The 25652-nt window shown below is 39.4% G+C and overlaps 3 protein-coding genes across 4 annotated transcripts; 1 reads left to right on the forward strand and 2 right to left on the reverse strand.

Moving 5' to 3' along the window:
- The first annotated feature begins 1738 nt into the window (after positions 1–1738).
- Positions 1739–4863, forward strand: LOC135652876 (G2/mitotic-specific cyclin-2-like). 2 transcript variants are annotated; one of them, XM_065174178.1, is made up of 12 exons: positions 1739–1913; positions 2003–2067; positions 2183–2273; positions 2359–2415; positions 2504–2549; positions 2621–2788; positions 2863–3003; positions 3277–3366; positions 3474–3695; positions 3996–4094; positions 4192–4370; positions 4466–4863. In XM_065174178.1, exons 2-12 carry the CDS (start codon positions 2013–2015, stop codon positions 4608–4610), a joined length of 1293 nt encoding a protein of 430 aa, XP_065030250.1. In that variant the 5' UTR covers positions 1739–1913; positions 2003–2012; the 3' UTR covers positions 4611–4863. The 2 variants fall into 2 exon arrangements, with proteins under 2 accessions (XP_065030250.1, XP_065030251.1); XM_065174179.1 differs by lacking the exon at positions 2003–2067 and having other exon boundaries at positions 1862–2002; positions 4466–4789.
- A 1530-nt stretch (positions 4864–6393) lies between these two features.
- On the reverse strand, positions 6394–15310 carry LOC135653392 (serine/threonine-protein kinase BSK1-like). Its single transcript, XM_065175317.1, has 9 exons — positions 14666–15310; positions 14444–14579; positions 13523–13656; positions 12610–12715; positions 10803–10888; positions 9675–9863; positions 7266–7430; positions 7040–7153; positions 6394–6825 (listed from the first exon to the last, which is right to left on the reverse strand). Exons 1-9 carry the CDS (start codon positions 15029–15031, stop codon positions 6571–6573), a joined length of 1551 nt encoding a protein of 516 aa, XP_065031389.1. The 5' UTR covers positions 15032–15310; the 3' UTR covers positions 6394–6570.
- A 3759-nt stretch (positions 15311–19069) lies between these two features.
- Positions 19070–23439, reverse strand: LOC135652776 (protein ALTERED PHOSPHATE STARVATION RESPONSE 1-like). Its single transcript, XM_065174012.1, has 4 exons — positions 21957–23439; positions 21703–21851; positions 21034–21257; positions 19070–20331 (listed from the first exon to the last, which is right to left on the reverse strand). The coding sequence occupies exons 1-4, from the start codon at positions 23176–23178 to the stop codon at positions 19608–19610; spliced, it is 2319 nt and encodes a 772-aa protein (XP_065030084.1). The 5' UTR covers positions 23179–23439; the 3' UTR covers positions 19070–19607.
- Positions 23440–25652: the final 2213 nt, after the last annotated feature.

The raw sequence follows: 25652 nt of genomic DNA on the forward strand, positions 1-25652 counted from the left end.
GATTTGATCGAATCGTTTTATGTCATCTCTTTTATCAATCAATCGGACGGCTGAGATTAAAAAAAATGGATGGACGGTATCAAAGAAATATATTAGCCTTGTAATTAAATGACCCAAATACCCCTATCACCTTCCCAGAATTCCAGTTAACATTGGTTTAATAAATGGCTTAACTTATTACCAAAATCAAAATATAAAGGTCAGAATGTTCTGAGATCAAAACTGGTATTCATTATTTATTCTTTACAGAAAAGAAAATAAAGCCCATCAATAATTGAAGTGATGGATCAATTAGTCAAATCATATATTTTAAAAAATATATATATAAGATATAACATAAGATTAATATAAGAAATACCAAAGAATGTCTTTAGCAATCAATAAGATATGCTTTGATTGAGTTGTATATCATATCACATTATTAAACCAGAACTGCTATAAATGTAGTCAGATGTGTCTTAAATGCTACAATTAACTGCAGTCTTGTCCAAACTACATTGGAAACAAAGAAGCGCAGAGAAAAGTAGCAAGTCCTCAGTCAAATTACAAGATCACTAGTCAAGTCAGTAAGGGAAGGGAAGCAGAGTTCATCATCATGTGAAATATTTGACAGGCTTAAAATGCATCATGGAGGTGGCTGTGGTGAGCACACTTGGGAGCATTTACGTAGTAGTCTGAAGAAGCTTACCATCTGAAGGCAAGTTAAGCTAAGCTGATCATGTTCAGCAAAAAAGATATCAGATATATTCTTCTCTTTCTCTGAATCAAGTGAGCAACTCCTTGCTTGGTTTTGCAGATGCTGGGTGGGTGAGAAGACGGGGGAAGAAGACAAAGTAAAGTGGATGAACAGAAGAATCATATGCTTCGTGCTTGTAAAAGTTATCATGCAAAGTAAAGTGGATGAACAGAGAGAACAGCATGTGTCTGTGCACAGTGAGTCATCATAAACATTGCTAGAGAGAAAAGCTATGTACTCTGTGCAGGGAACATAGGCTCCTCACGCTGCTACTTTCTGAACATTCGAAAGCGTCTTTCCGTTCTCTCACACTTCGTTAATGTGAACATTTAACGAAGGTGTGCACATCCGTAGATTGCTAGCTGAGTTCACTCGTCGAACACCTACCATGCACTCCAGAACCAGATTTATTGTTCTTGAAAGTACCTCCATCTTCAGTGCATTTTCGAAGAGAAGCAAAGCAAGTCTGTCAACTCTCATTTATTATTAGCTCTCCAACGTACGCGAAGGACCGAGACATTCAAATCACACCATCATCTTGTTCCATTAGTCAAAGCTCTGAAGCAAAGATGCCGCTGCAAACGCCTGCTGCTGATCCCTCGGCTTTCATGCTAATATAGAATTCACAGAATTCAGTGAGTGACAGCCTCTCACTGTCTCACGCCAGCGATCACGTGGCATCCTTCGTCACCCGATCGGAGGATCCGACGGCTATCAGATCGCTATCCGACGGGACCACCGAGGACGACCGTCGGATGGACCCGCGATTTCCCCTGTCGGAACGAATTGAAGAAACGCCGAGTGGGACGAACCCGAGAGAATTCGAAACCGAGGGTGACCGTTGGGCTCGGCTTCGTCGGTCCTCGTCGTCCAGATAGGATCCGACGGTCATGATTCACTAGCCGTTGGTTTGGACGTCACGGGTGAAGCGTCTACGGACACCGACCCGTTATTACCGTGCGAAAAATACTTTTCTTTTCCTTCCTCTTTTTTCTTCTCATCCCCTCTCTTTAATCCCTTCCAAACCCCACCGAAGAGAGAGAATCATTAAATCCGCATCGATCTGCTTGATTCACGGGGGAACGCAGCTTGATTCATGCCCACGCCCCCCGATCGCAACTCGCGGGGAGCTGAGGGTGGCATTTGGAAAAGTCGAATTCTAATCCACCCAGCGGCGGTAGGAGGGGAATTTGGAGGGTGTCGAAACGTTTATTGGTGTTGATTTTGCTGGTTCTTGGAAGATCAATTTTTAACTTTGATTTCTAGGTGAGGGGCAATGGAAAGAGTCGATGAGAACAGCTGGGGCACGATGAAACCAGCGACTTTCCGAGGTTCTTCCAAGAAATAAACTTGGATTCTTTGGATCGATCAGCTCGATATTCTGATGCTGGGTTTCGAAATTTTAGCCGAAGAAGACTGAATTCTCCCTTTTCCCTGTCGTCGCAGATATGGGCGATCGAAGAGCATTGAGGGATATTAGGAATTTGGTGGGAGCGCCGCCATATGCTTGCGCCGTCAAAAAGACGGGATTGACAGAGTAATGCATAAAAAATTGGTCTTTTCTTTGGATGATTGTTATCCCCTCCTGACCTAATTTCTCCTACGATCTTTTCCTTGAACAGCAATGGTAGTTCAGATGACAAGAATCCAACGTTCGTAGCTCCACTGCCGGTGACGAGGTTGGTCTGAAACCAATCTTCATTTTCCTTTTCCATCCTCTTGTGGTTCTTTGTCTAGGTCTAACTGGTTGATCGGTCGATTCTATAGAAACTTTGCAGCTACCGTCGCCAGCAAATCACAGCCCGATCAGCAGGTATTATTCATGAAATTACATCGTCAAGTAATCCATGATTGCTCTTTTACTGAGGTCTTAGTCTTGTTTAGGGATCCAGCGCACAGCATGATCGATTTGGGAATGAGAGCCATTGCAAGCCGCCGGCACCATCGATGTCGAGTTCAAGCTGTCCGGATAGTTCTTCTGCGGTCGATGTGGATGATTATAGTTTGAGTAATGACATAGCGTCGCCCATGGTAGAAGAGAAGGAAGAAATGGTCTGTTCGAGTTATAATGCAGTTGGTAGATTTCCTTCATTTATGTGACATTCTAATTGTCATGAATGTTGCAGAACAACTCTAATCTCAGGGAAGTTGAAATGGAGGATCTTGTCATCGAGACCATTCCGGATATTGATGGCTGTGATTTGGATAACCCACTTGCAGTCGTGGAATATGTAGAAGATATATACACATTCTATAGAAAAACTGAGGTGAGCATTTACCATTCGATAATAAAAGATTTACTTGCATTGCTTATTTGATCTTGTTCATCCGTCCTATATATCATACATCTTCTATAGCTGGATTAAGACAGAAAATTCTAGCTTTTCTCACACAAAAAAAAAAAACTAATTGAAGGAGTATTTGCTACAGGAGGATTGTAACACCATTCTAGGTTATTGCTTAAAATGAAGAAACATGTAATGCTCCTTCATCAGCTTGTTTGCCTTCACCTGAAATGTAATGGATGAATCATTGTGCAGGTTACAAGTTGCGTAAGGCCTGATTACATGCCCCACCAATTTGATATCAACGAAAAAATGAGAGCTATTCTCATTGACTGGCTTATAGAGGTGGCCATGACTTTCCAGCCATATGTTAATCTTCAGGAATAATTATCATTCATCTTCCATTTTTTTCGTGCATTGTGCATGATTACTTTTGAAACTTTCCCTTTCAGGTGCACTACAAATTCGAGTTGATGGATGAGACTCTTTTTCTAACTGCAAACATCATAGATAGATTCTTGGCAAGCCAAACGGTGGTGAGGAAGAAGCTTCAGTTGGTTGGAGTTACAGCCATGTTTCTTGCTTGCAAGTACGAGGAAGTATCTGTTCCCGTGGTAGAGGATCTAATCCTCATTTGTGACCGAGCATACACCAAGGAAGAACTTCTTGAAATGGTAAGCCCTTTGTGTTTCTGAGGCTGATTGCTGAAGAAAATTTCTTGATTTATTTGTGATTAAAAGGTTGTCTAGACAAAACTCAACGAAAAGATGAGCTGCTTGGGGTTTCCTAGCAAGTTAGGCCCTTTAGATGATTCACTCCACAATCTGAAAACATAGTGTCCGGTTACATTCCAAACTTGTGAGCTGTTCTTACTAACCATACGATTACTGTTATTGTTCTCATGGAAATTCCTGTTCTTCCTTCATCTTGTTTCTTATATATGATGTTTAATGCAATTTAATCTTTGCAAGCAGGAAAGGCTAATCATCAACACTTTGCAATTTAACATGTCTGTGGCAACTCCTTATGTTTTCATGAGAAGGTTTCTCAAGGCAGCTGACTCTGATAAAAAGGTGAAATCTCTCTTTTATTTTAGGACTAAAGAAATATAGAAGCATAGGAATGACATAGTTCTGATGGGAATATAAACTGCCTGCTGTACAAAACCAGCTAGAGCTTCTTTCATTTTTCATCATTGAGCTTTGTCTGGTTGAGTACAAAATGCTGGAGTTCCGCCCTTCTTTGCTGGCTGCTGCTGCGATCTATACCGCCCAATGTTCGCTCAGAGGGTTCAGATACTGGACGAAAACTTGCGAGTTGCACACTACCTACTCAGAGGACCAGCTCCTGTGAGTCCCCCCCATCTGTTCCTTGATCTCTCAGAAACAATGATATGATTCGAGTACTAACATGCTTATTGCATATGTTGATGATTGTGTCCCAGTGAGTGCTCGAGGTTGATGGTGGATTTCCACCACAAGGCTGGAGTTGGGAAGCTGACAGGGGTACATCGAAAATACAGCACTTTCAAATATGGCTGCGCGGCAAAAGCAGAACCAGCACACTTTTTGTTGAACGCTAGTCTCTAGTGCCAATTTCGAGGGACCGAATCTAGAAGCAAATCCTGACTTCAAAATGGCCAGATTCTATATTGGGTGTATGAGGAATCGATCCAGTATTGGGTGCAACAGAAGTTGCAGAAATTGGAACAATAATAATTGTGTTGTTCTTGGTGTGTGGTTTATCCAATGAATTTCTTCTTTTTTAACTGACAACTTTGTATTAATTGCTTCAATCTATTTGCCGAGTGGCAAAATAAGATAGCTGAATGCTCTTGACAGAGGTTTGTCCATTTGGAGTTGAGACCCAAACTCACTGATCATCACTGGAGCACTTAAGCATATGAATTCTTCCAATCCTACCAAGTAGGGGTGAAAGACAGAATTTAGTAGTGGCACATTTCATCCATTCAAATTACTCATGTTTTATTATTATTCTCTCTTTAAACAAATTAGTAGTGACACAATTATTATTATTCACTCTTTAAACAAATTACTCATGTTTTATTGAATAAGGGAGAGTTAAAGGTCCTCTTGATGGATGTCATACTTATCCTTAAACCACTTAGATTCCATAAGAGAACAAAGATGAGGCTCTTCAAACATCAAGAAATCCTATTTTATATATGTTAGTTTAATTAACAACACAACAAAATAATACTTATTGGATGATTAAATATTTTTTTATTTTTATTAGTTTTATCTGAGTCTTTACTTTTTTTTCTAAAAAATATTTTTAAGTGATATTGTTTACCTAAAAAAGGAAAAGGAAATTAATGTTCTTGTTTTTTCCTCTTAGACTTATTTAACATCATAACAAAGGCACAAAATGAAAAAAGAAGTTTTTCTAATAATAAATGTCCAATTTTGAGGGGTGTATTCAAAAACAGTATCTTTATTAAAAAGATTTGAATATTACAATCTTTATTAAAAATCTTAAAATTTCATTTGTAGATAAAAGTCTATCGATCAATAATATCATTTAAAAACTAGTTTTTGATCTTACTAGTTGATATTTTTTTCTAGTTCTTTGTTGTCCATAGAATCCCAAGTTGAGCATGGCGAATAAGAATGAAGCAGAGGGTGAGGAAGACATGTTTCCAGGTACAGATGTAGAAGCATCGCCTATGATAAATCTCTGTTAATTTTGTGATTCGTTGTTTCCCATATAATATAATAGAAAAGACAATTTTTACAGAAACACTTTAATTCTTGGAAGAATATTTGACATCCAAACTTTTAACACCCGATTTTTTATAGTAATATTTTATTTCAAAAATTAAGTTTCATGATAATATTTTCATTAAAGAGTTTCATAGATTTAGTGTTAATATTTTAATTTTAAAAATTATCCTTAAAGATAATATCTCCAATAGGCTAAGAGGTAGCTTTTCTCAATATTTTATGTATTTAATAGTTTTTATATTGTATTATATGAATTATTCCAAACTTTTGTATTCATGATTTTTTTTTAAAGGTATCCCGTAAGAGATTCATATTTTAATGATATCAAAAATTTTCTGTTGATTTTCGAATTTATAATAACAAGTAATTAAACTTAGGGTTGAATGTTAATCCTATTATATTTGTTTATTTTTTATATTTGGTTTATTGACCCAATATCTTTTAACCTATAATTTGGTTGACTTAGGTCATTTTTTAACCTAATACCACGTAAATCTTTGATTCATGTCGATCTTCCACATGCGACGCGATAGGATATTTCAGGATCATGCCATAGAGAAAACATGCTCACAAGCTGCAATGAAACATCTTTGAGGTAATTCCCATGATAGAACAAACAGAAACTGCCTAAAACAAACATTGCAGTCTACTTTAGCTGAATCCGCATGTACATTGTGCCAAAAGATACAAGAGAAATGGCACACCAAATGGATCGATGTCATCAGAGAGCGAAACTTGGGATAATACATTGACGCAACAACTCTCGTCGACAAAAAGGTCAGTGGAAGAGATGGAACTGTCGTTCTTAGGGACCTTTCCCACCTTTTTGCCTCTTCTCTTCGAGCATCGTGGCTTCATGCAGCATGTCGGCGGCGTCGCTCTGCATGTCTAGCTTGGCCAGAGCAACTGCTTGCATGTAGAATGCTGTCGGCCAATCTGGATAGACACATTGTGCTTGCATTGCATCCCTCAGTGCAGCATCAGGTTGATCGCACATGAGATGACACAGGCTTCGTCTTGCATATATCGTAGGTGAGACCATAGTTCCAACATCTAAGAACTGCACAAGCAAAACAGGGAGGTACGACAATGATTGCTAACTCTCATCAATGACATGCAAAATGCCATGTCAATAGCACATTACAGTTTCGGCAGGTCAAATGTTTGGTGTTGGGTAAAGACTTGAAGCATTAGTGATCCAAGAATGAGATTCAAAACTTTTATGAACCACATATGACACAGCTGAACAATCTTTTTATAGTCACGTACGGTACCTGAGAGTAACACTCAATAGCCGTCTTAAAATCTTTATCACGAAAGGCAAAGTCCCCCCTCTTTCTGGCATCCAGTATATCCCTCATCTGTTGCGTCCACTCTTGGAATGATAACTGATGCAAAAGAAATAGAAAATATATTTTCTGAATTTGAAGCACACTACGCTGTCAACAGTGGGAAAATTCAACCAGAGAGCACATCTAATTAAAAGAGCCACGTATATACCTCATTGGTTCCTTCATCATCTCTGTAGTGTGTCATTACTAAAATCTGATGGATGGCAGTGAGGTCCATTCTGGAGCAAGCTTCTCCCATAGGGGAAAGTGGGTGCGGTGGTGTGGCAGGTGCTTCCTCAGGCTTTTGTATTCCCAGCATAACATAAGACGGCTCCTGTAATTGGACAATATCACTGGATGCAAAAGATGCACATGAAGAGCATGACTACAATATGTCCACTTCATGGTGACGAAAGTAGAAATGTATGCATATACACTAAGAAATAGTTGTTAATTAAGAAAAATGACAAATAATAGAGCATCTCAAGCATATTTTCTAAATTTTGAAAACTATAATGCCATAATTCAAGATAGTAAATAATGATGCAGCTGAAGACCGTTTTAGTAATGCCGTACTATAAATTCTTGTTTTTGTCAAAAGGACACGGGACCAATACAACATGGGGATCTCCCCCACCCATGAGGGAGAAAGATTCACTGCCATCCAAGATGAGGGGCACTGACGTTGATATTTTGTATCTGTTAGCTACAGATAGATGTCTAGAGGACCATCAGCTGGAATATACTTAGACTCTTTCATTCATGACTTCTAATAAACCCTTGTAACAGATCGAACACAGGGCACTGTTCCACCAATGTTGAAAAAATTAAAAAGCAATATCATTCAAGCAATTCTATCAAGTATTACCATAGGTAGCATAAAATTATAGGTAGTATAAGGTATAAACATTTGGTAGTCAGATCAAGCACAGTAGTTCCTTTAATGACAATCACAGTTGGTGTCATAACTTCGATATTGTTTCACTTTATTTATTGATGACTGCACTGATCATAAAATTGTCTACCAAATTTTAGGGGATAATCACACTATAAGTTTGTATTTGAAATTAAAATTTTAACATGAACAACTATTTAAATTATCAACTTAAACAACACTAGAGGAAAAATTAGGACAAGAAGATTAACACGCAATTTTCACCAGTTTGTATACTTCATATGTTTCCAGTAAGATCACTTAGTTAACATTTACAGGAACCTAAGAACAAAGCACTTCTAACCCTGTGACCAATGAAATTTATTTTCAGTGACAGTTATAACACCGGCTGTGGAAATCTTGTCTGTATATTAAGTTAGTGCTGAACAAATGTCTTAGACTACATATTCAGAAAAAATAGAGAGAAAACCGATATTACAGATTCACCATACACTTATCATTCTTCAATTTACTATTGAAAGGAGAAAGAAAAAGAACCTGAACAAGATTAACCCAATGGAAAGCCAATCATATCAAAATGTTCACCTGATAAAGGACAACGTGACTTGGAACAGGGTGCTTACATGTCTAATACAGACACATTGCCAGTTGATCATGAAATGAGATTTCATGCCCTATGAATCAAGTGATAATTATTAGCAATAAAATGTCAAAACCTGTTTTTCCTCTTAGAAATTGCCTCCTTGTTGCAACTGGTGAACAAGAGCAAGGAGGTTCACGTTTGCACTATGGAATGAGTTTGTTAAGTTACTATTTTCAAGGCCTGAAATTGCACAAAAGGACCACAAACTCTCGTGGATTGAACCACCCTGACATATATGGTGTTAAGAGTTACTATGCCTAAACATATGTATAATGTGTACATGTATATATGTATAGGATTCACAGATACTAGGGCTTCCTATTCTAATTGTATAGAGGGGAACTTGCCCCACTCACTGAATACAACTCAATATTTTCTCATCTTTTCCTCGAGTTTCATAATTCAAGGGAGAATATAGTATTCAGTGATGCCTACAATTCTTACTGTAACTGCAAACTTCAATGATTTGTGCTTACAAGAGAATGTCGAAGATGTTAAAGTAGTTTCATTTCTGCAAATTTGATGAGAGAACTACTTGTCTGATATCTGCAAACTTGGTAAAACTAGTACTAACTTGTCTACAAGGGTTATTAATAACATACAAAGCTTTGAATAGATTCACCAAAATGCAAGCATTATAGCCACGTATTGATATGATGGGTAAAATGATGCACGTCTAATGCCAACCCCAAGAAAATTACTTGACTCATAAGAAAGTCAATATCCAGAGATCCATCTGGTAACCACGCAAAGGCATATTTGACTTAATGCCTTTTTAACACAATATCTTACCCCCTTTAGTTGAATATTAAAATAATTGTCATGATGGTATCTGCATCCTTGTTAATGTAATTTTCCAATAACAATTACTAGACAGCAAACTAAATAATGGAATCTCACGCCATGCTTAATCAAAATTTTAGTTTACACTTACTAGACAAAAGATAAACAGTGGCATCTCAGTCACTCTTACCAGGCAGCAAATTATGTTTCCTAAGTCATATACAGGGAATCTACAAATAGCCAAATCAATGGATTACCTCTAATTTGATTTGCAATGATGCAAGAGTAGCAACCAGCTTCTTTGTGTTGGGCCGATCCCTAGGTTCATATTGCAAGCACTGAGAAGCAAGGTCAACTAGTGTAGTTGCCTCTTCTGTAGAGAAATTCCCCTCCAGGTGTGAATCCATCAATACCAAACTATTTTTCCCTCTTATCATGTCAAGAGCCTGCAAGCAAGAAATGAATGTTGGTAAATGATTAGGAGTGACTGCTGTGTGAAATAAAATGAATGTTGATAAAAGCAAATGAGAACATATTGCCAAAGGTAGTTCAGCTTAGTGGCATGACCTTGTACAGATAACAACTCAGTACAGTGTGCCAATTGGCAAGAGAACCATACAATCCAAGTGCTATGTTGGCACGCACATGAATCGTTGCATGTCCTATATGTAAGTATCATAGGATCAGCATGGTTACTAAATGTACTACCTCTGCCTCAAGGATTTTCCCATTTGTCCAAATGTTCCCTTATAGTTTCTCAAAGCTTGAGGGAACTTTAATACATTAATTTAATTATCATGGTGCCATAAATAACATGCAAAGTTCAGGAACAACCAAGTTCTCTCTGGTTTAGTTACATGAGTTTCTTATTATAGCCCATTGTATACGGTGGACTCCTTGTCAACCTTGGATCTTTAATTTCTAACTCTGGTGGCCAACCAAGCCATAAACTCAACAAAACTAAAGCTGGCCAGTTTTTTTAGGTTTATTGTAATATTTCACAAAATGCAATATCTATGGATTTCTAATTATATCTCCACTATTATATTCACGATGCAAATCAAGAATAACTGAAGGCCTAAGGATATTTTGCTGACAAAAGGCCCTATTTTCAGAATGACCAAAAAGGGAACCAAATTCTCAGAAAATAACAGAGTGCCACATTATGAGTGATCTTCCGATGCTACGCTTGTTTTACTTTTTTCGTGTTTCTTAATTGGTTACCTGCAATTCTCTTTAGTCTTTTCCTCTTTCCTTGATATGACTCAAAAGAGCAAGGGTAAATATGAGATTGAACAAAACAAACGTTTAAAACTGGAAGCCTGTTTTTCATTTCTGAAAACAAGGGCTTTTTCTTCATAAATTTCCTTAGTCAGAATACTTACATGAGTTGGGGGAATGCGCTTTCCACTGAGAAGATCCAAGAGGACAGTACCAAAGCTAAATATCACACTTTCTGGTGTCACCCTCCCTGTAGAACCAAAATATTGATTGTTTACGGATTGACATTGCGATATTCAATTCAGTATTTGACAAAAAATTCTTCAGTATTAAATACCAGTAAGTTCCAAACAATACCATAAAACAACCTGTTCGCTGGATTAAACAGATGTAAAAACATATTTGATATTGTTGAATACTATAATACTAACTGTGTTCGAAGAGCATGTAAATATTAAACTGCTAATTCATACAAATTCTGGTTCTTCAGGATTTACTTAAAGGGGTTGAGTTTAGTAGCTGGAAGCATGTTCTTGGCCAAGAATGATACAGAAATAAAAACCTGTTGGTGTTGTGATTCCTGCCATGTTGAGTCACAAATCATGGTATCTCCAACAATGCACTTGGTGGGAGAAAAAGAAGAGCAGTGGTAACAGGCACAACAAGAGAAGGAGACTGCGGTGAGGACTACAAGCTATCAGAAAACCGTTAGCCTTCTGATGTGCCACAGTCCATGTCAGTCCAGTCACCTGCTGCTGCTGTGGCATGCCACCATTGTTGCCACTGCACCATAAGTGATACAGACACACAGATATGTGTGTGTGTGTGTGTGTGTGTGTGTGTGTGTGTGTGTGTGTGTGTGTGTGTGTGTGTGTGTGTGTGTGTGTGTGTGTGTGTGTGTGTGTGTGTTAAGAGAGAGAGATGCTAAGGGATCTAACAAGGTCGGAAATCGGAAACTTGCAGTTAAGGATCCTATCTAAGCCATATTTTAACTGATGATAACATCCATCCACTAAGAGAAGAAGACTAGAAGTAAAAAGGATAAGATAAGAGGAAAAATAGAAGAAAAGGAGAGGAGAAAGGAGAAGAAGAAAACTCTACCTAGGCACTTCTTACCTTTATATTTTTGAACACTAACACTTCTTTTAAGACACACCTACAACCATATTCATATCTGCTTAATTTATCTTATTCCAAAATGCCTCAATGTATGTTGAATTAGTTGTACTTTTAACAGAAAATCAAAGTTTTGCCATGCATTTTTAGATCTTCTTGAACAAGATCAAAATTAAGGTTCTGATACTTCATGATTCTTAGCAATCTAGTCAACTTTTTAACAATTTTGCATGCATTATAGAGCTTTTCTGTATGTGAAGATTTGAGTTCTGGTCTCTTTTCAGTAATCCCAGCAACATAGTTTACTTACCCTATAACTATAAAATAATCTTAAACTTGATTTGGTCAGTCTCATCCATCTCCAGTTTACTAGGATCTCTAACCTTATTACTAAAATATCAAAGAAACACACAAGTGAAGATCTATGGTCGTCTTGTCTTAAAGTTTCTTAGCATCTTGACCCTCATGAGATTACTTCAAGATCATTAGGACTCATGAATATGTTTTCCTAGTCTTATTAATTGATACAGAACTCTCTTATTCTCCCACACCCATTAGTACCAGAAGTCTAATTTCCTTTTCCTCTCGACTTTTAAATTGCATCACCTTCCAACATATCGATTGGCAGTTAGTAAATTCCAACATATGTAACAATATTTCTCTGAGTGCATGAACTTTCTTAAGGCAATTACACACTAATGATTCTTTATGGGGCAGAAGCCATGAGAAGCAGCAAGCATAACTGCAGCAAAATTTTCACCATGCACAGATATATACACTTCAATTAAACTGATATGCTAAATACCCAAAACTCAAAAGAAACAAATAATTCTCTTTAGCAACATAAGAAGATACCATTTCTCAAATACTCTGGTGGTGTATAAGCTAGGTTTGTGCTATAACTTTTTCCATCCCGACTGTTTTTCATTAGACCAAAACAAGAAAGACGTGGATCACCATCCTGCAAACACACAGAAAAACTTGAGCAGCATTTTGATATAAGAAAAGTCATCATTGCATAGTTATGTTGACAAAATAGACATGTTTCCCAGAAAAATACTGGAAATCAACATTTCTTATTAAAGCTCTAGAAAAATAATGAACTTTCATAACTCAAATTAAGGTAATTGTTCTAAGGCATGCACTTTCTGACACCCATATTACAGTGCATATCACCGTTCCCAAATATTTTCAACCGAAGAACCAACAGATAGATCAATTCAGTGGAAGGTATATCTGTTTTTTGAGGATACTATTAGCTAGTATGAAAAAAGTAAAGAAAAGACAAGACAGAAATAGTAGGAAAGAAATGCACATAAAATCTGTGTGGATAGGCTCACAAACCTACATCCACAAGCAAAGATGGAAATGATTCACTATGTTGAGCATATGTAGAGGACAAGAGGCTCAGTACAATTGTAACTCCAGAATCACCAGTACCCTTGGACCAAATAGAGAGGACCCTAACCAAAAAACAGAAGAAAAAGAACGGAGCAAATACAAAACCTAAGTTATTGCAGGATTACAAAAACTGAACCTAGTCCATACAAGAAAATATTTCAAGTCAATTTTTTTGTCACAAACGTTAATTACAATGCATATACAAGATGTGACAGTAAGTAGTAAACTATACACATATTCTTGTAATTACTGCATATAACACAAACATGTAAACATAATCATTGAACTATGATAGCATGATGTGGAGAAATATCTGAAGACACTTAGGAATAATTAATTATGAAATGGGGAAAAACAGATATGACACCTCATCAAAAAGGACTCTATATGCGTTGAGATCATGATACAATGGGCGTCCCTCGTTACTACAATATTCCAAAGCTTCCGCGATATAGAATGCAACCCTGAGACGCATAGCCCATTCGATTGTCTGATTTTCCCCTGTTTAAGCAAAATGATTGAAAGAAACATCAACTTCCAAACATAACACACGCCTTAAAAGTACAGCACAAGGAACACAAAAAATAATCACATGTAAAACATTCCACGGCAAACACGTGGCATGGAAAATTCACATGGTCCTGTTGAGGCAGGAGATTACTCATCGTAATCTCTACCAAAGCTTTCACAGTTGTATCTGTCAGGACAAAATAAAAAATATTTCCCACGATAACTAAAACAAAGAAAAATGGATAATAACAAGCAAATCAAATTTTGCATTAAACAAAAACATGTCTCCACCATAAAAACAACATTTCCTTGATGGTGATTCCTATTTCAAAGAGGGTCATTCCTAGCAACTTCAATGTACCACTGCTGATGGCTATTTCTGCTTATCACAGCTTGTTATAGTAAGCTCACACTTGAGGTTGGTTAATAATTATGTGTGAACTAATTCAGGGAAAGAAGGAATCTTGAATGAAACTCCAATGAGCCGAAGCAAGGGTTGCTTGCCAGCTAAGGCCACACTCGATTGGTAACATCTACGATGTACAATTAGGTATAAACCGACAATCTAAGATCAGCCGACAAACAAGGGTTTGGCAACTTTGGATATAATAAAGGCAGGAATCTGAAACCTTCAGCTTTCTTGATATAAAGCAAATCTCCATTTCTAAATATGTCTACTGTCTACTTGGGTAATCAATGTACAACCATTCCACACAGAGGTTACAGAAGAAACAGAGCTTGAGATCGACAAGGAAAAGAAAGGCCCGAGCAAACATACAGTGGAAAAGATGTTTGGCAAGGGTGTCATTGGGCATATACTCAGCAACAAGAAGCCTCTCGTCGCCTTCGCAGCAGTACCCGATCAAATTTGCCAGCCTCCGGTGCCTCAATTTACCGACGCCCCAAGCCTCCTCCTGCAAAACCCAATCAAAAGTTCCTCTTTTTTCAGCATCAACAACATGAATCCAACGAAGCAGAAGCCAAAGAGAAGGAATCGAACAGCGAACTGCTTGGGATCAGGCCAGGCCGTCCGGGAGAACTTCTTGACGGCGATCCACCGGCGGTTCTTCAGTCGGCCCTTGTAGACGAGGTTGGGAGCCTTGTCACCGCTCTCGGAGACGATATTCCCGGCGTCGAACCCGTTCGTCGCCGCCTTGAGCTCGGCCAGCGAGAACTCGGCGAAGGCCGGTACCTCCCCACCTCCCCCGCTGCCACCGCTTTCCCCCATCCCAACCGAGAAGGACCGCCGCTGTTGCTGCTGCTGGTGGTGGTTCAAATGGAGGTGATTGTTCTGCTCCACCGCCGCCGCCAGCCCTGCCCTGGGGTGGTGCTTCTCCGGCAGCAGGGACGAGCAACAAGACCCCATCGCCCCACCCACTTTGTCCAAGGGGAAAAGAAAAAAAAGGCTCTTTTTTTTCCCCTCTGCTTCTCTCTCTCTCCTCTCTCTCTCTCTCACTCTATTTATAAGACATCAAATACTACATATAATAACAAAGATAATAAAAATATGCTGGAGGAGTTGAAGGTGTCAGTGAGTTATGGAGATGACACTCGTGTGCTTGTGGGGAAGAAATAAGTAGACAGGAAAGGTAAGAGAACTCCATTGATTGCTTTCTTTTGTGTTCCTTCCCCTCACATCTCTCTCTCTCTCTCTCTCTGCATCTCTTCCTCTTTGCCTCTCTTATCTATTATTTTAATTTCTTTCTTTGGAGTTTGCACAGATGAGCACGGCACCCTCCTCAGTCCTCCATTGTCTTTATTATTCCTCACCTTTTCTTTTTAGGCTGATTAATTATGAAGAAAACAGTGGCAGTACACAATTGGCTGCAGTGAGCTATTGACAGATAAAAAGAGGAGAATATTATCATTTTAAATGTCTATGTGGACTGCTGCACTAATGAGAGAGAGAGAGAGAGAGAGAGAGAGAGAGATGAGCAGTGAAGCCAATTCATTGTATCTTTCAGACAATAGACAGAGAGGACACCAAGTCTTCCAGAATCTAAGAAGCAGCTTTGTACTTTTTAGGTTTTGGCAAGGAAACTTCACCAACATTTTGCAGCTTCATGACCATAAATTTACTATTTTCATTCTAATGATTTTTTTGTTCTGTCCAGAACATAATATTCATGTGATCAATCCCCAGTTATTTGCCAAACTGTGCACAGGGGTGAAGAGAAATCAAAGACAGAACCTAATAACAGCCATTGATGATGTGATTTGATCAATAACATCAGCTCCTTCTCTCTTCTCCTATGTGAGCATTTCATCATTTATTTATTCTCTGAACAGTAAAAGCAAGGCGAGTGATGATGAGCAAAGGTTGCATTGCATGTCTTCTGAGTCTCCTGGAAGGACCTCATTCTGTGTCTTCCTTCATGTGGAGCAGCTTCCAGGTCTTCCTCAGTCTACACACTTTGGCTTTGCAATAAATATAGACTGCAGTCATCTATCTTTGCCTTTGGAAGATTATCCTTTAATGAGTAGTAGTGTGGAACCTGACAATTGGCATCAGAAAGGTAGATTTCAGCAAGGGAAAGGATGAATGATGATGCTGTTGTCTTCTGGTGTGAGTGAAGAAAGATTGGGGGGGGGGAGAGGAGCAGCAGAAGTTGGGCAAAGGAAGAGAAGCTTTATGCTTTATTTAACAGGATTGGCATAGCCCATAGATGGGTTCAATCATTGGTTTCACTGTGTGGCCATGCACAGCATGAGATTTTGCAGTACTTGATGGTGGGGTAATCTGCAGCTTTTTCTGCAGAGACTGTGTGGATACATGAGGAGGTGATGTCTCTCTACTGCACATCCATATATATACTGATGCTGTCTTCACTGTTTTCACCCTAAGATTCTTGTTCACCTTAAGATCTTGCAACAATGTTTTCTGGATCAACAACAATCATAAAGTAAGCTGATCTTGAAATAACACTCACCAAATATTAAAGGCTTTTCCTTCTGTGTCTGTCTAACTCTGTATCTTCATCTTCATCTTCATCTTGATTTGACAGTATAACCAAAGTTTTTTGTTTTTTCTACTTGCATGAAGCATTTATGGTACAGTATTTGTTTTAGATGATGGAAAAAGAATGAACCTACACATGTGCAGTGTCAGCATGAAATCATATTGGAGTTGCTCTTTTCTCAAGGTGAGGCTTTGGGATTGGCATTTACTGATATGACTTGTGATCTCAACCACATGTCAGTGTCCACACAAACCAAACTTTGAGCTCAGTAGTGACTGCAAATTAAAGGCTCCACATGAAGAGCTGAGTGAGAGAGGGGCAAATGGGTGTCAGCAGCATTCAGATGCATTTAATCAGACACCACCTCATGAGATCTTCCATCACTCCATGCTATGGTAATTGTGATGTTGTCACAGAGAGAGAGAGAGAGAGAGAGAGAGAGAGAGAGAGGAAGATTGTGATAGGGCCACAGGAAAAGCAGGTGCAGTAAAAGACCACCTTACACTTTCTTGCCTCTTTGCCTGTTTTTTAATCTGCTTTCTACTGGTAGAGTGTACTGCGCAGTCCATCAGCTGCAGGCCTACAGCTACCAACAATTCACCATGAACAATTCACACTGCCACTCTTATGCAACTTTTGCCATCAAGAAAGGGCACTTTTTAAGAAAAAATTATTTAATTTCTGAGAAATAAACATTTTTATAAAACACTTATTTTTATATAAAAAATATTTTATCTCTATCCCTATTTAACTAGTTATCACCTCTATATCATCACCGTCGTCACTCGTAACCTCACTCGTTAAGGAGGTATAGGACTCTACATGCTTGTTGTTGTTGTCTTTAAACTCTTCTTATTATCGATTACATAATGAAGAAAAGGGGAGTGTAACTCGTGTGCCCTCAACGTCATTTTTATCATCTCCATCACGTGTGGGCTACGGGCAAAGGTAACAAGCAACGTCGTTCGATAAATACTATCATGATGATGATAATAAAATTATTATTTTTTAAAAAATACTCTAAAGAAAATTATCAAAACTTAGAGGTTTTTTTTTTTTTTTGAATTCGTCGACCAATGAATTCTTAAGTATGATTTATACGGATAATTTGCTTACTTGCAAAAAAAAATAAAATAAAATAAAAATTACAACATATGTTATTATTATTACATTTTATTATAAAATAATAAGTTTAAGACAGAAACAGTTTACCTTACATCTTGGTAAAAAAAAAGAAACATTAATTTTGGAGCAATACATATAATATAACGTAATATATATATATATATATATATATATATCATTCTAAATATTAAGATCCTCCACAATATCCATCTAAAATATTTAAAGTATCCTTAATATTTATGTCTTCATAATAAATCCAAAAAAATACTGATGTAAATCAATTTTCAGCTAACTATCAAATGATAGTCTACCGTTAAAGATTAATCATAGTGACATTATAAATAAATAAATAAATATATATATATATATATATATATATATATATAATTTTGGTTTCATAAGAAAAGTCTGAAGTCGAATAAGTAAACAACACAACACTGCCCATGGAACTCATATTAATAATCTAATGGAACAACAGTTTTGGACCATCCAATGGTCACTGTAGAGCTGCAGCGATGGCCTTTCAGAAGTAAAAGCGAACTTGTTATCTTAATAGGCGCAGTGAACTCATCAATGGAAAGGTGGTGATGACAAAAGGCTGCATTGGATTCACGTGTGTGTGGCCTCTTCCAAAGCTACAGTCACCGCCACAATGGGCTTCTCGGTATCCGCCATATGAGCACACGAAAGCTGATGTCACATGTTTGCTTTGGACAGAGGATGAATGCCTTCGACGCCGGCGGAAATAGTGGTTGGCATTTGGCTCGATCACAGGTTCAGATTGATTCAAGGTGTTAGTGTGTCAAGGAATGCTGCCGCAAGAGCAGTTTTCAGGTTCAGATTGATTGCAGGTTTCAGTGTCTCAAGGTTGAAGCAGTTCTCGCTTCCATTAATTGCGGCCAAATTTTGATCAGGAAAGATAGATGATGTAGCTGAGAACTTACAGGTTTTGCTTCTGCCAATCTAAAAGGAATCACTGTGTAACATCGACACATGGCTCATTTCTGTAGGGTTTGAGAGATTGCAATCAGGAGATCTAGCAATGGATGTCATATTAAAAACTCTTGCCACATCAACCTTGAAATTTTCCATAGATCTTCCACTGGATTTGGCAGCCATGTGATTTATTACGCTGACATAGCCTTTATGAATGAAATTACTGATTACTTCCAGCCTCTAATTGTGTTGATCTCATATGGCTGTGGAATGTCATTAGAAATCTTAGCCTCACAATGTGATGAATCTGCAAAACCTTCCCACATGCATAAGAAGATACAACAGGATTCACTAGCTGTTCATAGGAGAACAAGAAAAGGATGTGCTCAGAAGATGCAAAATCCACATTTATATCTTTGCAAAACTCAAAGTGACAATTTACAGGAAGCTTGGCTACTGTCTAGTAGGCAAACCCTATCTACATAGAAACCAAATACATTGTTCAAAAATGACTTTCCTTGCTGCTTCTGTAATCCAAAGATAATGGCTGCAGTGCAGCAATTACTAATAGTAATTTTAAGCACATATATATTAGACTAAACCGAGAAGAGCTTGTATTGACAAACCTGTATTGAAATCCTTACAGCTCCCCATGGGGAGAAACTTGCATGCTTCCCTGCTATTCCATTGTGCAGTGGCAATACATAACTTGAGATTGTCTCTAGTCTTGTCGGAGCTTGGCTCAACTAATAGTCGACCATAGAAGCATCCTCGATCACCAAAATACTCGGTTATGATCAAGAAAGAATGCAACTTCAAAGAAGATATTGTCAAGCTCAACTTCGCTGGGCAGCTCGGAAACATGACGTTATGCCATCCGTGCCAGGTTGCTGGAACTGGCATGAAAGAATTTTTTGCATTCTATCCAGACATCCTCTGTTCCTCGCAATGCTCAAGTAATTTGTCATAAGCTTTCACCGAGCTAGCCGTGAAGTCTTGCATGGCCTCAAAGATCTTTTCCAAGCCTAACTGTGTGCCGGTTATTTCCGCAGTATGGCCTTCAAAAACTGGTTGATAAATGCGGACACCAATCTGGCCAGGTACTAGAGCCAATTTCTTGTTCAGAGAATCCACTTCCTTGTGAATATCTTTTATATTCTTCTCCAGGGTTTTAAGCCATCTGTCCATGTCTCTAATTGCTATCATCCGTTCGTGATGATCGATGTTCTGCTGCTCCCACAGACGGCGCACAGCAGTAGCAAAAGCCTGCATGGACTCGAGCACATTTCTCTCAGAAGTCATGTCCATGGCTTGTGACCAGCAATTGCAGATAATAAAAACAGGCGGAGCACCAATCCTCCTTGGAGAATAGGGCGGGACCCCATCAGCTGTTTCTTGAGGTTCATAACGAAGACAAAGGACAAGCCATCCATTCAAAGCTTTGACATAGTTTCTCTGAGCATTAATCCAAGCAGCAAAATTGCTAGTCCACTTGAGAATCTCCAATTCCAACTGCATTATTTCATCAGCATGACTACTACTAATTTTTCCAACAGAGATGACTGAATCGAGTTTTTTAACTTCCGATAGTGCTCGATGCTGCATCTGATGGCACTCGAGCATAGTATTCCACATCCTCACCAACCTGCAAAAGATGTTGTCCTTCCTATGTTGGTCATATTCAACATATATGAAAGATTGGCATCATTGGTCAACAATAAATTGAAGTGCATAATGATTTATGCACAGAAACTGTGATTTGGGCTCTGCAGATTCTTTTTCCTTAACTGCAATCTAAAATTACATAAATTACACAACTTCCTGCAGAAGTTCACATAGGGGAATTCATTCTCAAGAAATGAAACAGATTGAAGATTTGGCATTTGGAAAGATCAAATAAGTAATTTTAGAAAAACGAAATATAAATAGAACTCCATAATGTTAAAAGTTCATGTAGAGAAAACAACATGAATAGACTATGGAATATTTTATTGAATAAGGAAACAGGACTCATCATGTCACTCGTAGTTATACTCATCTCTCAAAAGAAAAAAAAAATCACACTATTGGAAATTAAGGCAATTATTCAGAAACATGCATCGGAGCGAAAGATAACAATCAAAATGCCTACGGAGTGGTAAAATAACCAAAACCTCCTTGATAATACATTCTGCTACAAGCAAACTGCGAGGACTGTTGACATTGATGAATTAGATGATAAATATAAATAGACTTGACCGATCAAGATGCTTATGGGAAAATATATAAACACATGAATTTGAATAGCTATAGTCAACAAGACAAATCTGCTGACGAGCATGCACAAAGAGAGTAACACAAACCATACCCTAGAACAAGTTCAGTCATCCGCGGCCACAGTTCTTCATCTCTCAGTCTATTTATCTTTTTTGAAATCGAGTCAACAACCTGAATCGCAATTCTTATTTTTGTAGATAACTTATCAATCAAACTTCTAGTGGAATTGATCTTGTGAGCCTCAGCACCCCTTTCAATCATGCGTCTCAGCTCCTTATGGCTCCTTCTAAGAAGTAATCTCATTTTCTCCTCAGCCTGAAACATCATATAATCATTAGTCGACGATAGAGTAGCAATTCTAAATCACGATTCTGTCAGTCGAAAGGCCAGAAACAGTAAGATTTGCCGAACAGAGATGAGATGACCAAGATAACATGACTGATGAAAATAAAGAAAATGGCAAGAGAAGTTTAAAGAAAATGGTATACTGTGAGATCCAAAGTGTTGGATGCCATCAATCAATGCCTAAAATAGGAAAAATCAAACGATTGAATGACTGTAACATGTCCAATTTACTTTCAAGCAGCATTAGATAAGACTAACATACAATTGAACAAGTCAAAGGCAATAACTTTGGCTTCATGAGATCATCTTTACCTCAACATATAGAAGCATTTCAAATCACCACCATTTTCAAATTGACCAACAACAAAGTATCAACACCAAGAAACACAATAACGAAAATACTACAGGAGCATACCCTCACTTCATGGTAAAGCTTCCTCTCCCAAGCATACATCTTCTGTAGTGTCGAAGCAAGACTCTTGGAACTCATTTCCTTATCACCTTCAAAGCCCAAAGAAACAGAACTTGAAGGAGGAGTCATCACGGTGATCATCCTTGCCGAAACTGATATTTGGAACAAGTCATTGGAAGGTTATGCAATTTCTTTTGGCTGAATTTTCTGTAATATTAAAGACAAAAGAGTCAGGAAAAGGCAGAGAAAACTTTTACCTTCAAACAGAGACTGTTTCGGTTGATGGTGGCGCTTCCCCACCTCCAGCAATTCTGAGAGCTCTCTGGTGCACTGAGATGCCCTTTCGAACTGGGTCTTAATTTCATCAGCGAAATCAGAAGCATCCAAAATCTTCTTCGGATCTGCCACATTCTGCGGTTGAACCTGTGATCTTTGAACCCCATGCGTCACCGCATTCTTATCGACCACCTCCGGTTCATAACTCGAATTCCTACCGGCTGCCGACGACCGGGATTGGTAGAAATATGAACCTCGAAGGCTGCTAGTTCCATCCGTTCTTCTAGTTGACGCACCCATAGAGGAGGAGTGCTCTCCGGTGGCTGCAGAGGAGAAAGACGCAAACTTTTGGTGACCATAACTCACCTTCGCTATGTCGTGATCCTCCTCTTCGAGGTCCGGGATCCCTTCCTCCTCCCTCACTTCTCTTGAGCTCCAGCTAGGAGTGTAGCGATGGTGATAGTTCTCATAAGTCTCGAAAGGGTTCAAGAAGTCCCAAGTGGACGTACTCGGGGGCGGGGGAGGAGGAGGTGGCGGCCTCGAGGAGGAAGATCCTCTCAATGCCGATGCCGTTGTCCATGTAGGCGGCTGCATTGCCTGCGGAGGCGAAGACGGACCAAAGAATCCACCCATTGAACCATAATTGCCTGGAAAATAGGAGTAAGGATAGCCGTGAGAAGTTGAAGCGGCGTAAGGCTCAAAGTAGCCAACTTGGACGGTCTCGTAGCTCTGTGGCGGCTGCCCGAGGGCGACGGAAGGCGGCGGCGGCTGGCTGCGGGCGTAGTAGATGTTGCCAAAACCGGGGCCGCGGGGAACTGTTCCATAGTGGTCGAGGTGGTGGATAGGGGAAGAGTCGCCGCTGTGGAACGGGGAATCGTCGTCATCGTCGTCTGAGTCTGAAGGAAGGAAATGGATGTGGGAGCCGGCACTGGAGTGCCGAGCGGAGGAAACGAGCTGAGGAGGAGGGGAAGGCTCGGACTTGCGGTGGGTAGGGAGGGGAAGGACAGGGGAGGAGGAGGTGGACGGTTGGAGGAGGAGGACACGATGGAGGGCGACGGAGACGGAGAGGAGGGAGTCGGAGTAGGCGGCGTGGGCTGCAGCGAGGGCGTACCGGTGGCGGATGGCGGCGGCGAGGAGGTCGACCCGGCCGCGGCAGACGGCCACGGCCTTCTGCTGCTCCACTTTCGACGACGAGCAACCCATATAGCTACCGCTTCTTCTTCTATCACTACCACTACTTATTCTTCTCCTTCGTCCGCCACTGGTACCACTGTCATGGCATTTACAACCAATGCGCAATATATAATTCGAAAAGGACAAAGAAACAAAGAGAGATTGACAGAATCTTTGAATAAGATTAGCTTTTTGGACTAAAGATAAGAGAGTGGAGAGAGTGTGGATGGGCTGCTTTGAAGAAGAGGGGAGCAGGAAACCAGAGAAGGGAAAAGAAACAAGTAAAGAGGAGGGTAGGGGAATCGAGTAAATGCTTACAGTGAACAGAGGATGCGAGTAAATGCACGAAGTGAAGGCGATTCCTAATTCACAGACACCTGTCGGAGTCCTCCGGAAGGGTCTTCATCACTTGCTTTTAACTCTGATGAAAGGAATGGCTGCAGGGAAACTTCGACATCATAAGCTTTCAAGCCCCGAGGAAAATGATGTCAAGAACAGTGGATTTCTTTTGTTGTTCCTGTAATGGTGGTGGTGGCGTTCGGGTCATTCAGATGGGCCATAGCACTGTTCATCTACAAGATGATGAACAGAAAGCATTGGGTCGTGGGACATCAGAGACGCTGGAAACAGCATTGTTGCATGTCTCGAAGCACCTGCACGCTGCAGCAAGAGATTTCAATGAACGTCTTCCTCAAACCTCGAGCAGATTATGCGCAGAGGGGTATGCACAAGAGAAGAAACGATTTGCTCGGGGTGTTGACTTTTGATTCAAGAAATGGATCACACTAATCGTGCGCTACCACAAAGATGTGAGGTTGGTCAACTTCTCTTCGCTTCTTCTATTTTAAGCCTTGACAGTATCCTAAAGGCAACGACGTGCAGTAATCTGACTCGTAAAGCTGTAGTTCTTTTCTTTTTTTTCTCTTTCTGGGCTTTTGCTTTTCTCTCTCTTTTCTTCAGCTGCTACAGAAGTGGTAACATAGCATTAAATAAGTCAGTGTCTGAAATGACAACCACTAAATGATCTTGTGAGGGAGAGTAATGATCTTTTTCCTTGAACAGAAAACCTTCCATGTAGTTTCTCACTTGGTAAATTTTGTAGAATTACTCTCTCTTTAAGAAGAAGATCTCTAATTACTTTGATGAGAGAGAGAGAGAGAGAGAGAAGCAAATGCATATAAGCCACACCTTTTGTTGATTTCTTGAGAAGTCAGTCAGAGTCACATATTTTAGAGTACTGCCAGTTTAACTTTCACACCATTATCAAGTATCAGAATCCCCTAAGAACCCAACAGATGTAGGGCCATCCCATGCTGCATGTAACCAATAATATTAGAACTTCTTCTTATGATTAATGGACATTGGGGTAGGGATGCAACTTTATCATGCACCACCATGGACCACAGCCAGTGCCTTGGAGTGAGGGAAAGAAAGGAGGACAAAGTAGATCAGAGTTGCAGAGTCCTGGGAAGGCTCACAAACCCTTTGCCTCTCATTGAGAAGACTGACAAGAACAATTGAGCACTTACAACCTGTTCCTCTGTTCTTCAATCATTTACCTCTGCCACTGAAGTTTCTCTTCCTGTAGTATGCTGATCTTGGTTTTCACTGTGTGAGAAAAGACTACCGGGCAACCAACAGAATGGATACCAAAATACAACAAGCCTTGTTACAATACCATGCATGCATCAGTATGTATACATCATCACTTTCTTCTCCAAGCACTCAAATCTTTACTATGTATATTTTCCACCTTCATGGGTGGCTTGTGGCCTTGGAGACAGCTACAGATGGATACCATTTGGGTTGATCTGGATTCATGAGGTCAGTAAAAAGCTGAAGGAAAAGCAAAGCATGTAAACTTTTCTTGTTTATGTTTGCATGTCAGCTTAATCTTTCTTCTTTATTATTTTGTACAGTGTTCCACTTGCGCACACGAACACAAGTGTTGCTTTATTTTTCCCTCCAAATCAATCAAAGAACAGCAAGAAAAAAAAGGGCATCAAATGACATGTCAAAAGGATGTCTTTTACAAACAGTCATCAAATCTGCTCAGCTTTTCTGAACTTTCTAAGCCTGACACCTGAGTTGAACTAACAGCTATGTCATCAACGATCATAGGCTCTATTTCCTTCCATTGTTGGGCATTCATCTTGTTTCGGTCATGTGTAATCTCTCACTGAAGTGTTCGAAGGACTGTAGCTGATAAAAGAGAGGTGCTCTCTTGCTGCTTCACTCTACAAGATGACAGTACAGTTCACATTAGATTCTTCATCTTCTTAGGCACAGGTCTTCAGGATATTCTAATAAATTCACTGTGGATCGATAGCTTGAGAACATGGCCAGCGCCACATTAGCCAGGCTCAGAAGGGATCTACCACAACCAATGGCAACCATCAGCTGCTCTTTTGTTTGTTTGTTTGCTTGTGATCAAGTGCCTGTAAGGATGCACTTTTCTCTTTCACTTCTTTAGAGAGATGTAAAAGGAGACACAACTCATCACA

Source organism: Musa acuminata, chromosome BXJ3-11 (assembly GCF_036884655.1).
Source record: "Musa acuminata AAA Group cultivar baxijiao chromosome BXJ3-11, Cavendish_Baxijiao_AAA, whole genome shotgun sequence".
In the NCBI taxonomy this organism is placed as follows: Eukaryota; Viridiplantae; Streptophyta; class Magnoliopsida; order Zingiberales; family Musaceae; genus Musa; species Musa acuminata.